Below are 17,508 nucleotides of genomic sequence, written 5' to 3' on the forward strand. Positions count from 1 at the left end.
CGCAGGTTACCGTGGATGAACGACCCTTGATGTATGTCTGCCCTTGAGAGAGGAACTCTCCGAAATAGTAGACACCAGAGTACTGCCAATGTTTCTTTTTGCGCAAGTCACGTAAATCGTCGAGTCCTCTCTCTCCCCAAGTGTACCTCCCGCTTTTTATCACTTGACCGTTCGGGACCTTGTCATGGAATTCCTCTATCAGGTCAAGGTCTCGTATAAACACTCCTTTTGGGAACTTGGTGGTGTCAACAATGCACAGGTGCATTGTCTGCAGCGCGGCATCTTTTTCCGTCTTATATTTATAGATGATGTGTTCGATCGCAAGAAGCAGCGAGGTTGTCCATGATATGAAAGGGTCTCGGCACGATTCACGTTTTGGCCACCATCGAAGATGCTCGTTGAGGACTATAGCGACATTGGCAGTGTCCTTCCGTGCAAAAACGTCCGTCAGATTGTCTTCCAGAGCGGCAGGGGATTTCATCAACTCGGTACTGTTCTCTCCGTGAGAATTCTTTGAGTACACACGAAAGAGATAACGAGGAGTGTTGTCCAATTTCGTTGCCAGGTTGCCTGACGGGCGGAACGGAACCTCATCGTCAGCGAAACCAGAACGGGATCCTCCGACTACCTGCGATGCGCCGAGACTTGGGGCTCCTTCGTTCATGGCTCTGCGGTTGGATAGAGCTTCTATCCAGCAGTGATGGACTTGATGGTATGTTGTCAAGAAACATGAGCATGAAGCAATGCAGCAGTAGTCAGCGTCAAGACGCGGGGTTCTGGTTCGCACCATGGTGCCCAGCCAACATGTAGGTTGCAGCCCAAAACAAGGCGGCCACTTGATCGGAATGCAGCACCCAGTACGAGCGGGGGATGCGTCACACTTTGGTGTGTCTTTGGGAGGTGTCTGCTGCCATTGCGAGCTTTTGCCGGGAGATGAACGGTCGACACCCACATCGTAGAAGGCTGGGCATCACGGGATTTTTAAGATCACGGAGCTCCTAATCAGAAGTCTTTTGAATCCGGAGATTCCAGAATAGAAGATATCAAGTCATGTGAGTCTTCATTCAAGATTTCTTCGACACTCGTGTGCAGAGTGACCAGTCATTTCCTCAATGGGTCGTGAGTAGCTTCACTCAAAGGGCAGCTACTGGAATCACTGGATGCACTAGGGCGAACGGGTCACCAAATGCATCAATGAAAATGATCTGGATTGGCGAGACCAATCAATCCCACAGCAAACGATCTGCAGACTTCGACCTCGCTAGCAAGGTATACATTGAACAGGTGGCGCCCGAGATCTGGGCCTGACGCTTGCCGAAGCACTCGTCGAAGCTAGGGCTAAGGGTGCGTTCATCCATATTCCACGTCACAATCTTAAGCTGATTGGAACTGTGGCCCGCAACATGCTCGAGCATCAATGCAACGACAGCATCTGCCTCGTCGCCAGCATATCGGGGAGCATTGCCAACAAGGGCCTCGTTTCACCTGTCTACAACTCATCCAAGGCAGCCGTCATCCAGCTAGTCAAGAACCGCGCCATAGAATCGAATCCTGTCCGTCAGGATGGCAGTGGCGGCATCCGCATTGACTGCCTCAGTCCCAGACACATTCTGATGCCCATGGTCGCGCAAAATCCCAAGGACGAGCCCGACCTCAAGGACAGCTGGTGTCGTGAGAACATAGTGGGACGCCTTGCCGACATTGAGACGAGCAAGGTCAAGAGCGCTGCGCGCTACTTGCTGAGCAAGGCGAGCAGCTTTATGACGGGGAAAAACTTGGTCGTCGACGGCGACCACACGGTGTGGTGACCTGTTGACGCCATCGTGATGCATGCGCGCGCCCACGTCATCATGGCATGAATAGCTGGTGTCTTGCACTCCTGTGCCACCTGTGGGAACATAATCTCGACAAGACTCGTGTTCTTCACAAAAAAAAGATACCCCAGACAAACATGTCTTCATTAGACTCCGTTCAATTGAAGCCCTCACAGAGGCAACCATTGCTCAAGTCCCGCGCTCAGAGATCACACTCGCTCGAGGCTAGCACGACGAAGTCACACCCCAGAGATGACGCACTCAAGGGCACGGAAAACGCCAGCCTGTACTTTGTCGGCACCGCCACGACAATACTCGAGTGGGAAGGCATACGGCTCATGACGGACCCCAACTTTCTACACGCCGGCGACCAGGTCCATCTTGGACCTGGTGTCACGGCAGAGAGACGCACCAACCCTGCCCTGGAGCTGGATGAGCTGCCTTCGCTGGATGGGATTCTGCTATCCCATTACCACGAGGACCACTTTGATCGAGATGTGGAGGACGCGCTCGATCGCAACTTTTTGATTGTGACCACGCCCCATGCACGCCAGTGCCTGACGGCCAAGGATGAATCTTTCTGCAATGTACACGCCCTCGACTTCTTTCAGAGCCTGCTCCTGGTGGGTGATCGAGCGGACAAGAACGAGACTCGGCCCGTGATCAAAGTGACGGGCATGCCTGGCAAGCATATCCCTTCTGGTTTCCTGTCTGCTGCCAATGACCTCCTGGGGGCTGTACCGCCAACAAACGGGTGGATGCTCGAACTGGGCCATGGCAAGGGACAGCAGCAGGGTAGCAATGCTGAACCAGGGGTGGGCTACCGGATCTACATCTCGGGCGACACACTCTTCGTCGACGATCTGAAGCGGATTCCCGAGTGGCTGAACGGCGAGAAGATTGACCTGATGCTCATCCACCTGGGGGGCACATCGATCCCCAGTGCGTCCGCGCCCCTGGTGATGGTGACCATGGATGCGGTGCAAGGCCTGAAGATGATGCGGCTGATGGACCCGGATGTGACGGTGCCTATTCACTTTGACGACTACAGCGTGTTTGCGTCGCCATTGAACGACTTTAAGAAGGAGGTGCAGGGGGCGGGCATGGAGGGGAGGGTGGTGTATCTGGACCGAGGGGAGAAGTATGCTTTTACCGTGAGGGACTGCGCTGCAGGTGCTCGTTGATGCTGGTCATGGATGGAACTTGTCCAATCATTCAAGGTCGTGTCGAATCAAGTAGTTGGAACAATGGCTTGGTTGGTGTACTGGATCGTTATGTCCATGTCGATTTCGGTCTGAGAACAGACTCGTGTCCAGAAAATCTCTCGTCAGTCAGTGTCGTGTCCAGGAGAAATGACAACATGGTGGTCTTGGATGAGCAGAGTTTCAATTCGACACGAGCTTTGTTGGAGGGAGAAAGGAGACTACAACCAACCAGACCATGGCGCACTCACATGCGCGCCTTGGATTCACATGCAAAGCCGTGAGCACTGAAGCAAATGATCCACAGGTACGAGGCGCTAGCCTCAAGTCGGGAACATGACGTATACAGTACCAGACGGTTACGGGCGGCGGAAATATAAAGTATCGAGCATACACGCCTGGTAGGGCTGACGTATCACTTGTGTCTGTCGGCTGCCGGTCATAATGCAGGCCAATTGCCGCCGAATGACTCAGTGGGTAACACGTGAATGAAAACGCCCAGATGCCCCCAGTTAATAATGCTTTAATCTTTAATCATAGATTCTTAGTGGCAGATTGTCGCCACTTGGCGCCAGGCACCCTGGGGCTGGGCGCGCCTTGGCACTTGGGAGCAAGAACTTTTGGTCCTTGCAAGTTGCCAGTGAATGAATACTTAATTGCTGACTGCCCATCTTCCCACTCCACTTGCCCTCACGGCAATCATACATACTCGCGCAACCACATTCGCTCAAGCACGCTCGCTACCATGAAGACCACTCCGCTCAGCTTCTGGGCCTCTTCCATCGCCCTTTTGCATGTCCCAGGGCTCCATGTCCTCGCGGAGCCGACCATCACTTCCGATCCCACTGCGGCCACCACCACCGCCACCACGTCTGAGGAACCAAGCTGCACAGCGTCCCTCGTCACCAAGCTATGCGACTACCCTAGTCCGTTTCGCGCTGTCGCCAGCAGCGGCCGAAGCCACTGTTGGGAGTGGTGCAACGAGAACCAGCCTTGCGACTTTATCATCTTTCTGCCCCACAACCCGCACCTCGGCGACGGCACCTGCTGGTGGTACCCTGGCGAGAGCTTCGACGAGAGCAAAGGCACCACCGAGGGCTGCGGCAATCCATACCTAGAAGTGTACGACAAGCCCGTGTGCGAAGGTCCGAGCACCACGACATCGGGCGCCTGCGCTGCTACCGCGTCACCTTCTGCCATCGCCTCCGTGTGCGACTACCCCACGCCCGATGACGACTGCTGGAGCACCTGCACCGCCAGTTCGGGTGCCGTCGACTGCCTAAGCCAGTGTGCCGAGTCTGACGACTGCAGCTATGTCGTCTACAACCCGCGTGGCGAGACTAACTCTCCGTATGAGCCGGGGACTTGCTGGATGTATCCCGACGGCGAGTATAATCCGGAAGACGCAGGTACTTGTGGCAGTGAGGGCCCCGAGCAGTACGTGTACGAGAACGTGTGCCCCAAGCCATCAAAGGCGTCCACATCGCTGTCCTCCTCCACCCCTCCATCGGCGACCGGGTCGGATGGAGATTCGGCTACGGCCGAGGCCGATGGCGCTGAGGCTGATCGCGCTGAAGCTGGGGATATTGAGGATACTGCTTCTGCGCCTGTCGCCCTCTCGCTCACTGGCCTCCTGACTGTAGGACTGGCCATGCTGTTGTAGGTGCCCTGCGGGCGAGGAGGTCACTTGTCTGTGTGCATGGAGCCGCCTATGCGCTGAATATACTTGTGTTTCCGCCAATCGGTCTTGCTCTCGGACGCGACACATAGTCGACGTAAAGCTGCGACGATCCACACCATAGACATGAAAATTTCTTTTCCCATCTTCCCGGAAGCTGCCGCGTATGGTAAATGCATCTACGAGTAATTACGCAGAAAAGCGTCTGGTGTGGCCAGACAACTCCCCAGAGCAATAGTACACTGTGGAGACGAAACTGCCCACCTTGGGCTTGGATGGGGACTTGTCCCAACGTCAAAGGACTTATGACTCGGCTTCAAAGGTTTTAAAGTTCTCACCGTACAGGAAGACACGCGTGAATAGGTTCAAGATATGACCTTAGCATCATATACAGGAACAATGAAAGGGACTTTGAGGCCCGTGCTCGCGAGGCTGACTTGGTGAGCGGCACCGTTCTTGCACAACAAATGGCCGACATGCAAGGAACCTTCTCTTGGCAGGATATGAGTGCCGATGATCCCGATATGCTGGCCGGTTTCTACACCTCCCAACTTTCGAGTACGTACCTGTAGTACTATACGTACATTTGCGGGCCCAGCCGATCTACACCAAGTTCCAATCGGACGGCTTAAAAAGGGCCGCAGGACCCCCTCAGTCAATCTCACGACACCGTCCTGTGACCCTTCCTGTCCAGCTTTCATCACCAAATCATATTTACACCTTAATAAAGCTCCCCGCGATAGCTGATTCACAAAGGCCCGAGATAGATAAGGATGGTGGTGTACCCCCCTTTGGTCTGATTGATTTCGACCAGTACTTGATTGTAAGTACCGTGACCTTACCCTCTAACTTTTTCTGGGACTGGTCACTCGTTCCCTTAGCAACACTGGGACCTGTTGCGCCCTATTCAGACCGACAAGAATCAGTGGAGGCAGCTTTGTCAGCAGTACTGGCAGCTGTACCCTAGCAAGCCATGGGTGAGTCGCTACTCCCTCCACAATGAGTTGAGCTTCACTAATTGGGCAAAGCCATACCACAAAGACAAGTTGGATGCCGAACAAGATTGGAGGAATCAGGACGAGCCGCCGCCGGCCTATCCCGAGCTCGAACAACGCATTGCGCCGTTCCAAACATCGCTCGAGCGGAGGCTAGGCGATGGATCAAGGACGCAGTGCTGCCTAAGGACCTGCTACGACCCTGAGCTTGAGGAGGACTACCAGCAATTTATCTGTAATTATCAGATAGACCGAGATATTGGAGGCATACTCTACGCCTGTGGGAGTATCCTCGACGACGCGGAGCGCTATAAGGAAATGGATGGTGACCCCATGGAGGTCTTATATAACATGCCTGGGTACACTGATGTGGTGGACGTAATTGACGAGGCGTTGTATGACGAGCTTCTGCCGTGGAACGACGAGGAATGGGCCGCAAGAGACCCCGGGGCCATGGATCCCTGCATGGTCGTCTTGGAAGTCTATAATATTATTATGATTTTAGATACAGAGGCTCTCGAGGAGGGTCTCCTCAACGTGAAGTGGTTGAACTGGCGCAGCGAGGTTGTCTGGGAAAACAAGCTCTACTGGGGCACAATAGATTCCTCTGTGCAGATTTGGCTGCAAGGTTTTGGTATCTACGACTTCTCAGACAGGAACGGGGGTATTATAGGAGAGGGATGGATGCCGGGCTCCTAGGAGTCAGGATAATGATTAGTATTGTTTGTCGGGCACGTTTGCCTTGCTTGGCCATGACGAACGCCACTCATTGTCTAGTTCCTCCTCAACTGCCACGACTCAAGCGTTTTGGATGGGTACCTTTGGTCATCCACCCCAGCAAGGTCTGCCAAAGTCCGACCATCGATACCAGGCACATTGAAGCGGGACACGTCCGCATCAGCGTGAGGAATAAGACGATCCCTCAAGGCAAACAGCAACGTCCAAATAGCAGGTGCGCTCTTGAATAAAGCGAGCAACAGCCCACCAAGCCGCTCTCCAAATGGTGCATAGTGCGCGACTTTGCCATACACGTCGCCATCCCCGACTGCGCGTTTAGACGCTGTCATGCCTCGCTGCAATTGCCCAAGCGCATCATCCATGGCTGCTTCTGTCATGACGCTGCCGTCTGGTGTGACCTGTTGAACGCGCTTCAGCATCTTCAGCAGGGCCGAGTCGGCAAGGACTTGATTTGGCTCAATGACCTTGCTGGCATAGCTCCAGCGTCCCAGCCAGCTCTCCAGCCAGCCGGCTCCGATCCGAAGGAAGCGAAATCGCTGCCTGCCCAGATCGTAATGCACACCAGGGATCCATTCCTCGTGAATGTTTGACTTGGAGTTGTCCTTTCGGCTCGCGAGGCAGGGCTGGAACACCCAAAAGCGATCATGCAGCGAAACCAAGTGATACACCTCCTCCACGACGGAGGATACGTTTTGGTCGTAGAACTCGGGCCAGTCGAGCCCGACGCCCCCCGTAAAGGTCGGAATGCCCAGCGAGCCTACGGTGTCGAATAAGCCCATGAACCGAACGGGTGGGCGGCGGGGCGGTTCATCCTTTGCTTCGTCGCCGATCAGGGGCCAGGAATGGCGCTCGCGAAAGTTGACTGACTGTTCGGAATGTGGCGCATTGACGTGGTACCGAGAGCGGTACAAGCGATATACTTCGTCGCAGAGCAGGTCTGTCCTGGTGTCTGTCGCAGGCTTCCGGATGATACCGCAGTTGTTGATCATCCCAGCCACGCACCGCACCGTATACGCGCCGCGGCTGAGGCCAAAGAGCATGACCTCGTCGCCGTCTTTGTAGTGATGCACGATGAACTTGTAGGCGGAGATGCACTCAGCCGCGAGGTCCTGTGCGGTCACACCGTTGAAGAGGTAGTCGAGGAACGTGCTCTTGAGGCCAACGCCATGGCGGTATCGCGCAGCAATGGTAGGGGTGGTCCGGGTGTATTCGTCTTCCAGATTCAAATTGTCAATGCGGATATCAAAAAACCTCGCGAGATGGTAGATATTGGACTGCGTGCCAGTCTCCCGGCCGCACCAGGTACCGTCGCCCATGACTATGATACGTCGCATTTTTTGGGATCTTGGCGCCCCTGGCCGAACGTGGGCGATTCAAATTAGTTTACTGGGAAAGAAGAAAAAAAGAGAAAAAGGGCGCATCACAGGCCCATTAGTACGCAGTTGGAATCAGGGCCTGGGTTGTCTGCATGTGAGGTTCAAGACATTTCGTGCCTCTAACGATCTAGATCCACGGTGGATGTCGCTCTAAGATCTTCCATTGGCTGCGGCAGTGTCACGCTGCCTTCGATAGACAATGCAGCTGACATTTGAATATTGCAGAAAGCTGGCATGCTCAAGCCTCGGCGCCACTTGTCTCACCTGCATTAGAAAAGTGTTTTCTCTAATTAGCATTCCCTCAGTTTTGCAGCGCGGCAATCTTTGGCCAAAGTTTCCAGATGACTCGGGTCTCTCCATCAACGACCTCTCCCCGAGCGGCCGCCAGCCACTAACGAGCGATGATGGTCTGATTCATGCCGTTGTCAACGGCGAGATATACGATTTGAAGCGTCTGCGGAGCATTTGCATCCAGCATTACGGATACCAATTCACAGGCGACAGCACATCGCCAGCGACAGCGAGCTCGTCCTCGCGCTGTACAAGATTTATGGCGCTCACTGTTTCTTCCAGCACCTCCGTGGCGAGTCAGCCCTGATTATCTATGACGGGCGTGGTGGCAAGACAAAATTCATTACGGCCAGGGACCGGGAGTGGCATCAAGCTATTAGTATAGACGACGAAGCCCCAGGGCAAGATTCTGATGGCGTCTGAGATGAAAGCCTTCCCTCCCCTCGACTAGGAGCCTGGGTGGGGTGTCAAGGCTACTGCAACATCGCCTGGCAGCTAGACGACCGCAAACCCTTCAAGGGGGTTAGTAAACTGCCCCCGGGCCATTGGATGCAGATTAGCAACGATAGTGTCAACATCAAGCGATACTGAGACGCTGGAGCATTACTGTTGAAGCATGTCGCAGAGCGGATGGTTTCCGACACTATGTAGCGCAATGTTGAGCCACGAAGCGTTGAGAAAATAGTAGCGGGAGTCAGCCTGCGCCTCGTAGAGTCCATCCCGGCTCAGGTTTCGTGCCGATATGCCTATCAAGGTATATCTTCCAGGTGGGATTAACTTGTCTGCCGTCGTGCTCACAGGCGAGGGCGCAGACGAGCATTTCGCCGGCTATTCCTACTTTCCGGTTACGTTCCTCCGAGAGGCGGGGCCACTCGCGACCCGAATCGATCCTTGAGAGCCACAGAAAACTAAGGAATATCCTGCATCGAACGGTGGACAAGGATACGAGACAGGTATTCCGCAACCTGGGCGCAGCTGGCGAGGGGGCGACGAGCTACTCCCCGGCCCTCGCAGAAGTGAACAATAGCACCATGCCCTGGACGCTATCAGTGTGGCACGCAGACCAGAGCCTATTTTCACCCTGGGTGCGCTAGGCGGCCGAGAATGTCGAATGTGCGAGGACGGTCGGTAGCGGAGGTGAGACCCAGTATCAGGGCGACATACTGTGTTCTTGGGCATGATTGGCAGGGTGGATGAACGCAGACTTGGAGCGTTTCTTTACGGCACAGGTATTATTAGCATTATGGCAATCGGCCAGGTTAGACGGCACAGTCAGAGAGAATGTGGTCAAGCTCCGGTGTGGTGGAGAGTAGGTGGACTTGGCCATAGGTCGGCCAATGTGTGGCATACCGTATACGTAGTATTAACGTCAATATTTAATGAGTCACATTATGCGCTTGGGCGGATCTGCTCTGTAGGGTTCACCTCCATAGACTAGTCACTTTTGAGAGGTCTCAATCAGTCCAGAACGAACATGAAGGCAGATGATTTTGCCTGTCTTCATGTTGTCTCAGTCTGGGCAACCGTCGAGCGGGCCATGACAGGTCTAGTGGAGTGAGTACCTTAAGCAACGTGGGTGGCGTCTGGACCCTGGAGAGATTGGGTTGGCACTTGCTCCAGGTGGGTGGTGGCGCATGCTTAGATACTATGTAGTACTCAGTAGCGTGTGGCTGAAGTCCAGTCACAATTCACAACAGCACAGCAGGGACGACTAGAGTCTAAGCCACCACCAATACCAAGGGCCTAGTACATGCCACGTCTCTCACGCCCCCGCTTTTATTCCCTCCCGCACCCGGCAGCGTCGATCATTGTGTACCCACAGCCCAATCACCATCCCGTATTCCCGGACCCCGGTCGCTCAACCTGAACCGCGGCGCTTCCCGCTCGTCCCGCCCTGGTCAAGAGTCACTCCCCATGCGACAACGACTCCAGCCCGCTATCACGGATCCGTTCGATAGCTCGGGCTGTTCGTGAGGCAGAGTAATGGCTTGCCTGCCATCCTCAGCACGCGCTGCGCTTTCGCGCTCTCACCTCACGGTGGCCTCGTCACGAGGCACCTGGGCGAGGCATCGCGTGCCCAAGGCTAGTGGCAGCGGCAATTGGTTTCTATGATCCCAGTCGTCTCATAGCTGAATACACACGTTTGTAGGCTGGGGCTACATGCATTGCGCCACCACCTAGGAGGTAAGGTGATACGGCTGTGGTGATTGGTGGTTTCTTTAGCGGTCCTGCCTGCCTAATCTTCAAGTCCTTAATCAAGCAAACCCAGGTATATAACCCAGCAAACGCTTAAATTTCTTGCGAGACGCCTCACTTTCTCTATCATCCACCATTCACCAAAGTTACAGAAAGTGTGTGAGAAAACCCATCTATCACGTCTCTACGTAAGGGTACGCGTCTTCGTCACGATCATCTGCCATGGTGTCACCAATGGACTCGAGCCGCCTCACACCCTGCAGAGTCATACTTCTCATACTCCTCCTCGGTCTCCATTATTTCACAGGAGCCACTCCCAACGACGATTTCGTGGCGGAAGTCCGCGACTCAGAGGAGTATCGGGCCCTCAGCGACGAAGGTCTATGCGCGCAGTGTCCCTTTGCTGGCGTCGATGAGGGCAGCGGCTGCTTCGGCCGCAAGTCCGCCGCAGAATACTCCACCTGCGCTGAGAAAACATGTTTCTGTGCCCAAGAGAGCGTGAATACGACAGTGAACTACATTATGGACTTTGTGCGGGACAAGTGCCCCGGTGAACAAACGTGGCCGGGCACAGCGATTCAGGCGGCCGATTCGTATACAGGGTATTGTGGTCTCGCCGCCGTTCGTCCTCGTAAGTAGCCCTCCCATGCCAAGCCTGACTGAGCAAAAAATGATCCAAAACGGAGCTAACATGGGTGGCTTCTCCCTTAGTTCCCATCGAGGAACCACTTTCGACTTCTGCGTCTAGTGCGCCACTGCCGACTTCCTCGGCTACATCAAGTGCGCCTGCGACATCCTCTACCAGCGATGACGATGGAGGTGGAGGTGGAGGCCCCGGGCTCTCAACAGCAGATATCATTGGTATTGTGATGGGTGTTCTCGCCCTTCTTATTGCGGCTATAGGCATTTGGCTGGATCACAAGAACCGATGGTTACGGAGATGGTTTGGGGTGACGGCGCAAGGAGCAGCCGATCCCGAGGACCAACCACGCCGGAATTCCGACAGATTCAATGTTCACTTTAATAATCTAGTTATGGGACAGCGACAGGAACACCGGTAGCTAAATGGACAGAGGAGAGGACCACTGGACCTTATTGAATATAGTCAGAGGGGTCTTTGGGAGACTCCGTGCAGTCAAGTCTTCAGATAGGTCTAGCCCTAGCTGATGCTCGAATCACCCGACAAGGAGCTCGTGGCGTTAGTGCCGAAGGAACTGTTTTTTAATATTATATCTTGGCACTATGATTCGTTGGGCTCCAGTGTCAGTGCTTTAAATAAAGGGACATGAAGCGCAGGCACTGAAACGACCTTAACGACAGTTAACTTTAGCAAAAAGTTTCCTGAAATAATTTCTAGTCTTCCAGAGTAGAAAGAATCGCTATTGTTCTGTTTTGAGCACCATGGGCAGGGGACACATCGAGGGAAATAGATCGGAAATGCAGCGCTTGCGGGAACTCCATCCAAGTCATCTTTCAACTTTGCCGCCCCCACGAGACCCCACCTACGGAATACATGCCGGCTTTTCTAGCTATCATCCACAACTCCATCCCCTTGTGTGTGCGTGATCTTGACTCTAGGCCCTGCAATATCGAGCGTAGGCAGATCAGGAGTGTTCCTTATTCGTCAAGCTGTCAAAGGCTGGGCCCATTCTCATTCATGTTCAATAGTAGGGGCTGAGTGCTCTATTATATCTTTGTAAAGAAATCTCTCGACTATTTACTCCTCTATAGCTCAGAAACTCATTCATAGAAATTAATTTTCGCCGCTTGCGTATGCGGACGACCTATACCTACGCTAATCTCGCTGAGGACGGACACAGGTCGACAGCCCAGGGGCCGTGTAAGTCTCCGATGACCTGAAGCGATTTGGCAGTTTTATAGGGCTAAAGAACCTACATAGTTGTGTGAACGTGCAGGATCAACTCGACCACGTTACCACCCGAATAGGCTTCGGAAGAAAGACTACACGCAGGCTGTCAAGCCACAAACATGTAGCTCACGTACGGCTTGCGTCGCAGACGCTGAATTGCCCTTTAATAGGTCATAGGAGGTTCATAGAGGCGTCGGGAGGATTTGGAAGAATCCACGACAAAAGGGCGGCGTGGAGCCGGCTACTCAACGAATACTACGGATATACGATGCAGCCAGCGGACGCAGAATAAGAGGCTTTCTAAATTCTCACTATGCCTGGCCAGAAATAGAAGGCAGATATGATTGCAGATTTCTTGATGTCCCTTGCTTGTTCTATGTTTCATAAGGCGGCATCGCGGGATCCCTCTTCCTGTGGAAGTGTGCGGAAAGTAGAAAGCTTTGAAGCAGCCCCCAACGCGTCGGTCAATCACCGCTATACATGTGATCCAGCTGGCGACCACTAACATCCTTACATCAGTCGTTCACATAACGAACATAGGTTTACAGGTTTCTCCCAAGTTCACCTCTTTAAGCGGGAAGGCTGGGCGAGAATGTGCTGGAAGTCTGTTGTCAAATAAGAATAGACTTACTGTTGATGTACTTCTCGAGCCCTCTTTATCTCGCTTTCTGGACAACTGAGAGCATTTAAAAGGATTCAGATAGCTTTCTTCAGATGTATTTTGCAATATACGGGCTCCACCGACGTACCGATGATGGCGGAATTATTATCAACCCTTATGAGTACGTATTCGACGTGGTGTCTCCAAGAAAACGGATGATCGCTATGTGCTTGCGGCTCAGAAACTATTCTTCTCCGGAAGAGCCAGAGTCTGCAATCTGGGCGAGGTCAAAGCCGCCAGATTTGAGCAGGATTCTCAGCACCCCAGCCTCGTGGGCAATCGGTATCTTTGATTCCAGTTGAAGCGGCAAGGATTTTTAATTCTCTGTATCGAAAGTAGGGTTGCGAAGCGACTCAGTCATATCGTTAAGCTACTCGCCACACGGTGAGTATGGAGGAGGCGCGTTAAACCCCCCGCAAACAGGACCATTGAGTGATGCGAAATCGCCAAGGGCGAAATATTCTGGAGGACCCGATTGCCTAACTATTCTTCGTTTGAGCAATGGCATCGGCATACAAGTTTTGAGCCAACAGCCAAGCGCCCGAAGGGGAAAGCGAAAAAAGGAGGAAGACAACGCAGCTGACATTTAGATGTTGCAGAAAGCTGACCTGCCTAAGCCTCGACGCCACTTACTCACCCGCATTTAGAAAAATGTTTTGTTTAGCGTTCCCTAACTTCTGCAGCGCGGAAATCTCTAGCCAAAGTTTCAACCTGCAGAACCTAATCGCATTGGGGGCGGGGGATAACCCCTGACATGACAGTCGAGAGACCGACACATGTTCGCGGCTTTCGTTGACGCGTGGTGTTGCTGTTGGTTTCCTGCGAGATACATCGACGGCGTCTCACAAGCACTAGAGAACGCCGTCCCAGAAGGTCTGACCAGACATGAAACCGATAATAAATTCGGCTTGCAGCAACCTCATGACAGGTCGCTCGTGTTAGTACGGTCCGTTCTTGCCGCAAATGTAGACATGTCAAGGGCTCACTGGAGAGAAGTGTTGCAGCAGTCCGTGGCCCTGAGGCGTCCTCGGTCACGACAAGTTGACAACATTCAAACCGAGTTGAACCACCACTGGCTCTATCGTGTCCATATCAACTTCTATGACTATCACCAGACCGACGACCTCAAACAAGGCAACAGCAAAGACGAAAGAAGCCTATCCAATTCCGCCTCGAGAAAGTCAAACTCAGACCTGTGTTCATACGGTGCGCCAAGGTTGCATTGCTGTTCGTCCCGTTAGTAAGACGAGAGTAGACCGAGGGCAAGGGAACCCCCCAGGGGCCAACTTACACTATGACGGAGAGTCGTTGCTGAGAATTCGCCACTCCCTTGTTGAAGAACACTATATTTTCCCTGTATGATTGCAGTTCCGTAGGCTTTCCAGTTTTCTTCCATATGTTTGCGACCAAGTGCAGTGAAGGTACTTCGTCTCCTTGAGGACTACAGTGCAGTTGTTGTTCGCACTCTGGTATCGGGAGGCACCGCGGCATCCCATCCTCAACGGCGGCGGTTTGTGGTACTGCGTTTTCTGCAACGAAAGAGTCCAGAGTTACATTTCTCCCGCGGTCTGCTTGTAGCAGATGATGACCGTTCAAACCTTTCCACAAACACTCTCTTATCTACTACCGTCCATTTTACCCTCGGCTTGGGCTATAGGTAGGTGATCGATGCAAGAACGTGACTATCACTAAGGGGTCCAAGTTAGGATTGGTTTCCGAATTAGCCACTCCAATCCAAATTTGTGAAACGGACGATTGGCGTTACATCTCTGCTGCGCCAAGAGGGCTTAAGATTGAGATTGGCGCCTGTTGCTACTATGTCAGTCTGTTGGTCAGCCGTCCTCACACTGACCCTACCGGCCGAAAATACAACGAGAGTGTTCTAGACGTCGCCTAACAAGACGCATTTCAGCGTGGTGACAACCTGTTCTCGCCGTCTAGTTCCGCGACAGGGCAAAAATCTGAGCTATCCAGCTCGGGCTTCTGGAACGCAACGCCAAGCAGCCCAGTAGCTCCCGTCGCGCTCCCTGGCAGCTCCGCCTTGCCAATTGCGCCATCCTGACCCCCTGTGCTGGGGTTATTCTCCTGGTTGGGGCTGTCCTGCAGATGAGGCAGATTCTTCCGTCGTCGCCGAATCATCCAGACTAAAATCGCTGCAACGACGATCACCGCGACCGGGATCACGACTCCAATTGCAATTTTGGCGCCAGCCGATAGCCCAGAGCTGGACTCGTCAGTGCTAGATTCATCGTCGGAAGAAGGCAGGCCCTTGTTCCCGCCGGCATCGGACGTGGCCCTTGTCAGCGTCGTGTCTGTCCTTGTCTCGTTGGGTAGGATGAGGATCACGCGCGGAGCTTCAGCAAATTGGGCATCCATGAAAGCACCCCAAGCAAGAGGGATATGCGTCCTCAAGGTGGACGCCTCGCATTCCGAGTTGTAAGTCACGGCTGTGATGGTGGTGGGGGCCGTCACGGTGGACTCGCAGACGCTGTATGTCTCTGACTTGCAGACGAACCCTCTGGACACAAGGTCAAAACAAGCATTCGGAGAGAGAGGACATATCATGTGTGCAAATTGATATTGGGGGCACTTACGTCGGGCAGCACCCAACGGCAGTTTCGTCATCTTCCAGGATGCCCCAGAGATCGTAGAGACCTGTCTCAGAGCTTGACCCTGTGGTCAGCGCTCCTTTCCGGCGCGTCAAGGAGCAGGCAGGTTCGTATCCGGCTGGGCACGCCAACCCAGGCGAATATGCGGCCGGTGCAACCGTGTCTCGTAAGTTGCTACTCGGATTGTTGAACCAGTCGGCTAACTTGCCGGGATAGCACGACGCGGGGACGAACGTAGACGCGCTGCCCTCGTCGTCGATGGTGCATGTCTCGCCATAACCGGCATAGAATTGATTGTATCTGAAGCCTTCTCCGTCGTCGTCGTCGACTACGCTTATGGTTCGTACGAGCAGCGTGCTGAAGTCACTTGGTGGAGTGAAGGTTGTTGTCAGGGCGCCCAGGTTGGACACGAGAGACCGTTTTGCTGCCATCGCAGCTGGGGCCGTCGGTAAATCTGAGCCTCGGCTCTTCGACGCGATCCCGTCAGAGACTGTTGACGATGTCGCAGCTATCGCAGCGTCCATGGCTAGTGCAATAAATAGGCAGGCTATCACTTTGTAGTCACCCTTGAGGAGGGACTGTTATGTGACTGAGGTGAATGAGGAAAGATACGCAGCCCACTGAAAAGCCATTCCGCTGTCAACAATGACGGTCTCTGTAGTCTGTATATACTCACTTGATTTACCCAGCTTGGCTAGGCCCCCTAGCAATTGTTGCAGGAAGCTCGACTGGGGCGTAGGCCCAACGCTCTGTATGCCAAGCAGATCTTATTTGGCGATTGGGCGTATTGAATAGCCGTCCCTGTCGCACAGAGTTCCCCTCTTGGAAGTGCAAAAGTGTCAATGCAACGCTAGCTTAGGTAGGCCCTGCAGCGTGTCGATCGACTCGGCCGCTGTGACTATCATCGAGGCTGTTCAGCTTCATGCGGAGGCCCCTGGTGGTCTTGATTCATTGCGCCACGTCGAAGCACACCTTGTGTCGCGCCCCACCTCTCGTAAGGTAGTGCTGACCACCAACCGTAGAATCGTAACCCTCATTCCCCTTTTAGTCGTAAGCGTAAGCTCAATTCATTTGGGAGGCAAAGTTGTCTGTAGTGGTGAGGATTGCACAGACATTATTAGCCTCAGTGCGAAAGGGAAATACCTCGAGCTCCATCCTGATATATTCCAGACCCTTTGTTTCCAAGATCCCCCGACTCACAAAGTCAGCCACAAGCCCCAAATAGTGCAAATCTACCTACCCCTAAGATGCTGCAAGAGCTCTATCTAGGTTGAACCTGACTTATCGCGTGTTCTCATGTGCCAGCTTCTTGTAGCCTGAGCTCGGCGACCAAGATTGCATATAGTATCGCCCAAGGTGTGTCAGCCAGGCTGGTGAAGTATAGCCAAATCAAATCACCCTCACTGAATATTTTTTTTTTTTTCATTCTCTTCGAATAGCAGAGAGCCTCTTCGCAGAGAATAGCCACTTTGCACTTGTCAAGCTGGAGACTGTAAGCGCCTCACATGTGTAGGGTAGGCACTAGATGCCCAGGCGAGAAATGCTCAACAGGAAAGACATAAAGCCAACAGGTTCGCTCTTGGACTCGGCATTCTCACTTCAGGATCCATGAACGCGACCTGTCGAACCCCCGACGATGAAGATGATCATGCACAGCCAAGAGTTTACGCCACAACATGGTTTCTGCTCTCCGCGAGCGATCAGGCGTCCTGCAGCGACCGCCCTTTGTAAAGAGCGCCATAACAAGAAGACACCCAAGAGCTGTGAGCAACGTCAAATTGATGTGAACTCGCATCCTTCGGGTGCTGTCAAAGCGGCACGCAGAGTACGAGCGTGCAGAACCCAATTATGTCAGGTCTACTGGGAGGGATGAGTCCAGCCAGCCTCCGCCTAATAATTGAGGAATACAATGAGTAAAGGACCCGCATATATCCACCGGGGAGCTGAGAAAGATCGTCTTCGCCAGTCAGGTCAGTGCACTACCAATTCGGAGATGGGACCAGAACGAAATGCGGGAATCTCACGAGGTTGAACGTGGGAAGCGGGACACTACCATTCCAGTGGTTTGTGCTAGGACT

The 17,508-nt window shown here is 53.4% G+C and overlaps 7 protein-coding genes across 7 annotated transcripts; 5 read left to right on the plus strand and 2 right to left on the minus strand.

Annotated features, from left to right (window-relative positions):
- Positions 1-1,403: 1,403 nt before the first annotated feature.
- Positions 1,404-1,808, plus strand: J7T54_005055 (D-arabinitol 2-dehydrogenase [ribulose-forming]-like protein; the record flags this gene model as incomplete). Its single annotated transcript, XM_051509654.1, has 1 exon — positions 1,404-1,808. One exon carries the CDS (start codon positions 1,404-1,406, stop codon positions 1,806-1,808), a length of 405 nt encoding a protein of 134 aa, XP_051359387.1.
- Positions 1,809-1,951: 143 nt separating this feature from the next.
- On the plus strand, positions 1,952-2,998 carry J7T54_005056 (uncharacterized protein; the record flags this gene model as incomplete). The annotated part of the gene is made up of 1 exon (XM_051509655.1): positions 1,952-2,998. The coding sequence occupies one exon, from the start codon at positions 1,952-1,954 to the stop codon at positions 2,996-2,998; it is 1,047 nt and encodes a 348-aa protein (XP_051359388.1).
- Positions 2,999-3,761: 763 nt separating this feature from the next.
- On the plus strand, positions 3,762-4,679 carry J7T54_005057 (uncharacterized protein; the record flags this gene model as incomplete). The annotated part of the gene is made up of 1 exon (XM_051509656.1): positions 3,762-4,679. The coding sequence occupies one exon, from the start codon at positions 3,762-3,764 to the stop codon at positions 4,677-4,679; it is 918 nt and encodes a 305-aa protein (XP_051359389.1).
- Positions 4,680-5,161: 482 nt separating this feature from the next.
- On the plus strand, positions 5,162-6,388 carry J7T54_005058 (uncharacterized protein; the record flags this gene model as incomplete). Its single annotated transcript, XM_051509657.1, has 3 exons — positions 5,162-5,252; positions 5,462-5,517; positions 5,576-6,388. 3 exons carry the CDS (start codon positions 5,162-5,164, stop codon positions 6,386-6,388), a joined length of 960 nt encoding a protein of 319 aa, XP_051359390.1.
- Positions 6,389-6,462: 74 nt separating this feature from the next.
- J7T54_005059 (uncharacterized protein) lies at positions 6,463-7,761 on the minus strand (the record flags this gene model as incomplete). The annotated part of the gene is made up of 1 exon (XM_051509659.1): positions 6,463-7,761. The coding sequence occupies one exon, from the start codon at positions 7,759-7,761 to the stop codon at positions 6,463-6,465; it is 1,299 nt and encodes a 432-aa protein (XP_051359391.1).
- A 2,763-nt stretch (positions 7,762-10,524) lies between these two features.
- On the plus strand, positions 10,525-11,351 carry J7T54_005060 (uncharacterized protein; the record flags this gene model as incomplete). The annotated part of the gene is made up of 2 exons (XM_051509660.1): positions 10,525-10,921; positions 11,002-11,351. 2 exons carry the CDS (start codon positions 10,525-10,527, stop codon positions 11,349-11,351), a joined length of 747 nt encoding a protein of 248 aa, XP_051359392.1.
- A 3,378-nt stretch (positions 11,352-14,729) lies between these two features.
- On the minus strand, positions 14,730-15,861 carry J7T54_005061 (uncharacterized protein; the record flags this gene model as incomplete). The annotated part of the gene is made up of 3 exons (XM_051509661.1): positions 14,730-15,339; positions 15,416-15,487; positions 15,665-15,861. The coding sequence occupies 3 exons, from the start codon at positions 15,859-15,861 to the stop codon at positions 14,730-14,732; spliced, it is 879 nt and encodes a 292-aa protein (XP_051359393.1).
- Between the last annotated feature and the right edge of the window lie 1,647 nt (positions 15,862-17,508).

Source organism: Emericellopsis cladophorae (genome assembly GCF_022114955.1).
Source record: "Emericellopsis cladophorae strain MUM 19.33 chromosome Unknown NODE_66_length_117400_cov_117_744279, whole genome shotgun sequence".
NCBI classification, from domain to species: Eukaryota; Fungi; Ascomycota; class Sordariomycetes; order Hypocreales; family Bionectriaceae; genus Emericellopsis; species Emericellopsis cladophorae.